We start from the raw sequence: 7,286 nt of genomic DNA, 5'->3' as shown, positions 1-7,286 counted from the left end.
AAACAGTTTAAATTTCTGGTTTAACAGTTTTCTTTTTGTTTTCTATTTTTTTCCTCTCTCTCTCTCTCTCTCTCTCTCTCTCTCTCTCTCTCTCTCTCTCTCTCTCGCTGTGTGTAGGTGTGTGTTTATCACAATAGTATCAAATAAATGCTGAAACCTAACCTCTGCAGTGTTACGGTTTACTGTCGTAGAACAGTTAACAAATTAACTTTAATTATTTAACTTCTGAATACAAATTGTGACAAAGATAGAAAGTGATGCCAACACCAGTGAAAAAAATAAATCACTGACTCAAATTTATTTTAAAACTTAAGGTATGAACACACACTCACTTACATGACTTTTTTGGAGGCTTTGACCACAGGCAGCAGCCTCAGAAGAGCTTCCTCTGAAGCAGAGTATTTCTTCAGGTCAAAAACATCCAGATAATTTTCTGATGACAGTAAGATGAAGACTAGAGCTGACCACTGAGCAGGAGACAGTTCATCTGTAGAGAGACTTCCTGAACTCAGGGACTGCTGGATCTCAACCACTAGAGAACAATCATTCAGTTCATTCAAACAGTGAAACAGGTTGAGGCTTTTCTCTGTGGACAGGTTCTCATTGAGCTTCTTCTTGATGTACTGAACTGTTTCCTGATTGGTCTGTGAGCTACTTCCTGTCTGTGTCAGCAGGCCTCGTAGGAGAGTCTGATTTGTCTGCAGTGAAAGACCCAGGAGGAAACGAAGAAACAAGTCCAGGTGTCCATTTGGACTCTGTAAGGCCTTGTCTACAGCACACTGGTAGAAGACTTTTTGCTTGTGTTTAATTCCAAACAGTTTAAATGACCAAGATTTCTTTTCTTCCAGCAGATTTACTCTGGAGTTGATGAAGGTCAGATGGACATGAAGAGCAGCCAGAAACTCCTGAACACTCAGATGGACAAAGCAGAACACCTTGTCCTGGTACAGTCCTCTCTCCTCTTTAAAGATCTGTGTGAACACTCCTGAGTACACTGAGGCTGCTCTGATATCGATGCCACACTCTGTCAGGTCTGATTCATAGAAGATCAGGTTTCTTTTCTGTAGCTGATCAAAAGCCAGTTTTCCCAGAGCCTCAACCATCTTCCTGCTGTCTGGACTCCAGGGTGGATCTGTCTCCGATCCTTCATCCTTGACCTTCTTCAATTGGACTTGCACCATCATGAAGTGGATGTACAGCTCTGTGAGGCTTTTAGGCAGATCACTGCTCTCATTATTTATTGTAAGAGAATCCAGAACTGTAGCAGTGATCCAGCAGAAAACTGGGATGCGGCACATGATGTGGAGGTTTTCTGATAACAAGATGTGGGAAATTATAATACTGGCCTGCTCCTCATCTCTGAATCTCTTCCAGAAATATTCATCCTTCTGTCGGTCATTGAACCCTCTGATCTCTGTCACTATGTCAACAAACTGAGCAGGGATCTGATTGGCTGCTGCAGGTCGTGTGGTTATCCAGACATGGGCAGAGGGAAGTAAATGGCCCTTAACTAGGTTTATCAGCAGCAAATGAACTGAGGTGGCCTCTCTAGGGTCAGTCAGGATCTTGGTGTTGTTGAAGTCCAGAGGAAGTCGACACTCATCCAGACCATCAAAGATGAACACAACCTGGAAGTCTTCAAAGCTGCAGATTCCTGCTTCTTTGGTTTCAGTAAAGAAGTGATGAACAAGTTCCACCAAGCTGAAAGTTTTCTCTTTCAAAAGATTCAGCTCTCTGAAAGTGAACAGAAATATGAACTGGATGTCCTGGTTGGCTTTGTCTTCAGCCCAGTCAAGAGTGTATTTTTGTGTTAAGACTGTTTTCCCAATGCCAGCCACTCCCTTTGTCAGCACTGTTCTGATTGGTTCTTCTCTTCCAGGTGAGCCTTTAAAGATCTTGTCTTGTCTGACTGTTTTTTCTTGCCTGTCTGATTTCCTGGATGCCATTTCAATCTGTCTGAGCTCATGTTCATCAGTGACCTCTGCAGTCCCTCCCTCTATGATGTACAGATCTGTGTATATCAGATTCAGAAGGGTTGGGCTTTCTCCTTTGGTGCTCGCCTCAAACGCACACCGGAGCTCCCTCTTTAGTTTAGATTTGAGTTCTGACTCACACTTTAGAGGACCATCTGAATGACAAAACAACATTATAAGATTATTTGACAACTTGTAGTCAATTGTTGACCTTCCAAAACATTTCTTTAATTCACTGGGAATCTGTGAGTCAATTAAGAAAGTATTCAGATCTCTTGTTTTTATGCCGTAAATTCATTTTAAATGAATTAAAAAACATCGACACACAGAAACAGTGTCTCATCAGATCCAAGAACCCCTTTCCTCTCTGAAGTATTACTGCTGGTTAACAACCTGAAGCGTATCTGACTTAAAGGAGTTTAAAAGATTCATTGGTAGAAATTGTGAGGTGGCACTTCCAGCAAGTTCTCTTTGAAAACAACAAGAGCTCTCATCGATCAGTGTATACATGTTTCTGTGTTAATGACAACTCCTCAGACAAACTATTGATATCCTACCTGTTGGTGAAGCCTCTTGAGTTGAATTGTCCATCTGTTTATATTCAGTAGGTTTCTCCATACTTAATCTATAAAAAAAGAGAGAAAACATGAAGCACATTAAGTACTGGAGATGTTTTGGCATAATGCATAGTTGCATATTTGAAAAAGCCTACACACAGCATATCAGCACAAAAAGCTAATACCAACTATCACTCACAGTGGTGGAGGGGTGATGGTGTGTGCTTGTTTTGGCCACCTTGAAGTCACTGAATCAAAGTCAAAGTCCAATTCTCAACCTGACCGAGAAGAGAGCTGTGCACAAACAAGTGTCCACAAACATCAATAAACTGAATAAACACTGTAAAGAAGAATTGGCAGAAAATACATAAAATATTTACTTTAAGTTATTACTGCTTAACGTTTTTCTATAAGTTGAAGCATAGGATGTAGTTTTTCACACACTGTGTCTGCATTTTGCCTTATATGACATAACATGTCATTTGATTTTTATCTCCAGTTGTTTTTATCTGGCAGATTTCATAACAAGGTTATTATTTTATTTCATGTGAAGAATAATGACCAACATTATGAAATAAATACCTATGTCATGCAGAATTACTGCATAAATACATGTCATACCAGAGTAATAAACACAATAGTATCATCAAAATACTATGCACACCAAGAAAAGAAGTCAAATTTAATATTTTAGAAATATGTCAACATCTGATTTCAACTTAGATAATCAAAGTATGATTATATTTAAAATATATTAATTTTAAGTATTATAATTAATTATCTTAAAATGGTTTAGATAATTTTAGACAGAGGTTAAAAATATCCACTTTTGTTTGGTCAAACCCAGTTTGGCTGTGTAACAAATGCACCACATGTTGCAACAACCGCTCCAAGTATTGGCACAAACTGTTAAAATTACTTCCTCTTGGAGGAGAGCCAACAGTATTTATTTCGAGTAAGAGGCCTGCATATTGAAACTATATCTGCAGGAGATAACAAATGATCATTTACAAAGCTCAACCTGTCCTCCATCTACCTTTTCTTCTGTGTTTCTACAACAGGCTGACTGATTCAGTCATCCATTCAGATCCAACACAGCTTAAGAATTATAGGCCTATCTCTAAACTCCCATTACTGTCAAAAATTCTGGAAAAAGCAGTTGCTGATCAACTTACTGCTTTTTTAGAAAAACGTGACATGTATGACAAATTTCAGTCTGATTCCGTAAGTGTCACTCAACAGAAACCACATTAACCCCTTAGCAGTCCTACAAATTTACAATTAGTCCCCTAAACCATCCAATGTACCGTGGGCGGTACGTCCGACTGCTAACAGGTTAATTAAGGTCTCTAGTGACATTATGATGTCAGCTGACTCCGGAGCATCCACAGTCATGGTTTTGCTGGACTTAACATTTGCCTTTGACACTGTTGACCATACCATCCTGATTAACAGGCTCCGGGACATAGTCACTGTCAGTGTGTCCGGTCTTGCGCTGGAGTGGTTTCAGTCATACCTTTCCAACAGATCTTTTAGTGTCTTTGCAAATCAGTTTATGTCACACTCTAAGGACCTGACATGAAGGGTCCCACAGGGTTCAGTTCTGGGACCGATTCTTTTTCTCCTGTACATGTTACTCGTAGGACTTATAATTAGGCAGTTCCCTAATTTGTCTTATCACTTTTATGCTGATGATATTCAGCTCTACTGCTCTTTTAAGCCGATGGAAGTCCATAAAATGTCCTTTTTTCATAAAATGTTTAGCTTCCATTAAACAGTTTCTTGGAGAAAACTACTTGCAGTTGAACTCTAAGAAGTTAGAAACATTAATTATTGCCCCTGAAAGCCAGATAGCTATAATCAAAAAGCATCTTGGTTCTCTTGGATCATCTGTTCACCCGAGCCTCAGGTATCTCATGTTGTTTTTGATTCTGCCATGTCTCTACAGCAACACTCTAGATTAATTAGTAACTGCCTTTTTCAGCTATGAAATATTTCCAAACTGTGAACTTTTTTTTGTCTAAATCAGAGTTAGAAATGATTACCCATGCTTTTATTTCTTCTCACTTAGATTATTGTAACAGTCTTTTTCTTTGTTTGAGCAAAAGGAATCTTGACCGTCTCCAGTTAGTCCAGAATGCTGCTGCAAGGCTTTTAACTAAGACACGAAAAAGAGAGCACATTACACCAGCGTTATGCTCATTACACTGGCTTCCAGTACATTTTAGAATTCATTTTAAAATCTTAGTCCTGACTTTTAAAGCTTTGAATCATGACGCTCCTGCCTATATTTCTGATCTTTTAGAACCTCACACTCCCTCTCGCAGCCTGAGATCATCTAATCAAAGGCTGTTGGTAGTTCCCTGAACATGTCTTAAAACCAGAGGTGATAGATCTTTTAGAGCGGTGGCCCTCAGGTTGTGGAATTCTCTCCCTCCATCTCTATGCTGCCTGGATTGTATTTATTCTTTTAAACATCATCTTAAGACTCACTTATTTAGACTAGCTTTTAATTAGATTTGCGCTGTATGTTTGATTGTACCGTATTATGTTTATCTGTTTTATATTATTGTGAAGCACTTTGTGTTTTTTATCCTGTGAAGAGTGCTCTATATAATCAATAAAGTAAAGTAAAGTAAAGTAAAGTAAAGTAAAGTCATCAGTAAGTGGATCTGCAGCAACAATGACTGAGTAACACTTCTGCTGCTCTGATTCTTGGATTGTACACACACACACACACACACACACACACTGAGTGAGGACACCACCTTGAGAAAGGGTAGGATGGGGAGCTCTAGAGTTTCATAATCAGATAACTCTGTTCTTGCAATAACTGAAAGTTACTGTGACGGTCTGTGGTTGTGCAACTTTGTGCTTTTACAAATGTTACACAACTATTTTTTTCTGATCTGAGCTGGTGATCTGAAATAGATCAACAGCTTTAAAAGTTATGTAACACCATGTATTGTTTTATAACTTCTAAAGTTACAATAGAGTTTTAGGACAAACCTTAAACTTCATTTTCATTTTCAAATCCAGCTGTAACATAACATTGTACAAAAAGTAGCCCGTGAGATTCCCTTAACTCTCTTATTACCCAGCAACTAAGCATCTTTTCAAGTACAGGTATACCTACACTGACAAACAGCACAAAATAGATCCAGAATTGAATAAGTGAGCAAAGAACAGTCCCGATACATTAAAAAATAAGCAGGAGTAATCAAACATGCAGCAAATCAATCAATAGGATAATGAAGCGCAGGTGAAGACAATCAGACAGAGCAGACACAAAAGAAAGCAGTAAAACGAAGGTTTTCAGTAAAACATGAAATAACTAAAAGACAGGTAACACAGGATAATAACAGGAAAGGGACAAACATTCAGAAAAAAATTAAAAAGGTAAGAAAACAGAACAGAAGCATAAAAAAACAAGAACAATTATAAAACAGAGAAAATATGAAAACTGTGAAAAGTTGTAGAGTAGAAAAAAGGAACTATTCAAATAAAACAGAAGAATTTCAAGAGAGTAGAAATTCTCAGGTCTTTAGATCGAAGCTTGAAGGCAGTGACAAAAAACAACAATGGACTCCTCACACATTGGTGAAAACTAAACACACACTGAAGTGGATGTAAATGTCAGTCGCCTTCAGCCCACATTCACAGGTCCAGCTCTGACTCCCTTAACATGAACTACAGAGCTGTTAATGAGAAAAACAAAACTGTCTTCATTACCGTCACATGGAGCTTCCCCCGGAGACCATCATCTGTAACACCGAGTTCTGGCAAGGGAGGCTAAACGTTATAATAAGGAAACACCCAAAGAGGCATTTTTGGGGGAAGTTTTGCAAAATCAGTCCATTTAAAATCTTGAAATCACTGTTTTGTTACTGAAGGTAGTTTAGTTTGAGTTGTTTTTGGCTGAGCTGTGCCCTTAATCACTGATGTGCAGGAAACAGGATACACCACTCAAGATTTCGGTAAATCTTGGTTTATTTTCCACAAATCAACCAATCAATAAAAAAAAATAAAAAAATGTTAAAACCCACAGGAAACACAAAGAAGCAGAAAACACTGTAAGTATAGATGATTTTTAGACTGTAATTCTGTTTTGTTTTCAAGTTTAATTGACTTGGAAAAAAGTCCAAATGTAACACACTAGAAGTTCATCTCTTCCAATTACAGGTATGTAGGAATATTTACAAGAATACCAAAGTTGAGAGTAAGTGAACATTTTTTGGAACATTACTGTTATCCACCAAATCAATTCAACATCATAGGAAATAAATGAAAGTGTCTAAATATTTAAGTAAAGCCAGTAATGAATCTTAGAGTGTAGTTTTACAAGAACAGAGAGACAAACCATCAACTTCGAATCAGACACATTTACAATTAAAGAAGATGTTTGTTAAAATTATTTTCAATCACATGGTGGAGAGAGGCAACACAGTGGCACGGTGGTTAGCACTGTTGCCGCACAGCAAGAAGGTCCTGAGTTCAATTCCACCATCAGGCCGGGGTCTTTCTGTGTGGAGTTTGCATGTTTTCCCCGTGTCTGTGTGGGTTCCCTCCAGGTACTCTGGCTTCCTCCCACTGTCCAAAGACATGCAGCTTGTGGGGATAAGTTAATTGGATAATCTAAATTGCCACTAGGTGTGAATGGTTGTCTGTCTTGTGTGTTAGCCCTGCGACAGACTGGCAACCTGTCCAGGGTGTACCCCGCCTCTTGCCCTATGACAGCTGGGATTGGCTCCAGCGC

General features: G+C 38.6%; 1 protein-coding gene and 1 long non-coding RNA gene across 2 annotated transcripts in view; both read right to left on the bottom strand.

Moving 5' to 3' along the window:
• The window catches only part of LOC102213997 (protein NLRC3-like), a gene marked incomplete at its 5' end in the record, with an annotated part of 9,308 nt that extends 7,659 nt beyond the window's left edge, over nucleotides 1–1,649 (bottom strand). The window contains one exon of the mRNA XM_013914726.1: nucleotides 337–1,649. Coding sequence (XP_013770180.1) covers nucleotides 337–1,649 — 1,313 coding nt within the window. The remainder of the gene's footprint in view (nucleotides 1–336) is intronic.
• Nucleotides 1,650–1,815: 166 nt separating this feature from the next.
• Nucleotides 1,816–6,438, bottom strand: LOC106456439 (uncharacterized). The gene is made up of 4 exons (XR_001290563.1): nucleotides 6,263–6,438; nucleotides 2,730–2,824; nucleotides 2,531–2,598; nucleotides 1,816–2,128 (listed from the first exon to the last, which is right to left on the bottom strand). It is a non-coding gene; the product is annotated as an uncharacterized LOC106456439 (long non-coding RNA).
• Between the last annotated feature and the right edge of the window lie 848 nt (nucleotides 6,439–7,286).

The sequence above is a fragment of the Pundamilia nyererei genome, unplaced genomic scaffold (genome assembly GCF_000239375.1).
Source record: "Pundamilia nyererei isolate P.nyererei 1_Seehausen unplaced genomic scaffold, PunNye1.0 scaffold00220, whole genome shotgun sequence".
NCBI lineage: Eukaryota > Metazoa > Chordata > Actinopteri > Cichliformes > Cichlidae > Pundamilia > Pundamilia nyererei.
Note: the sequence above shows the minus strand (reverse complement) of the source record. Positions and strands in the feature narration are given on the sequence as shown.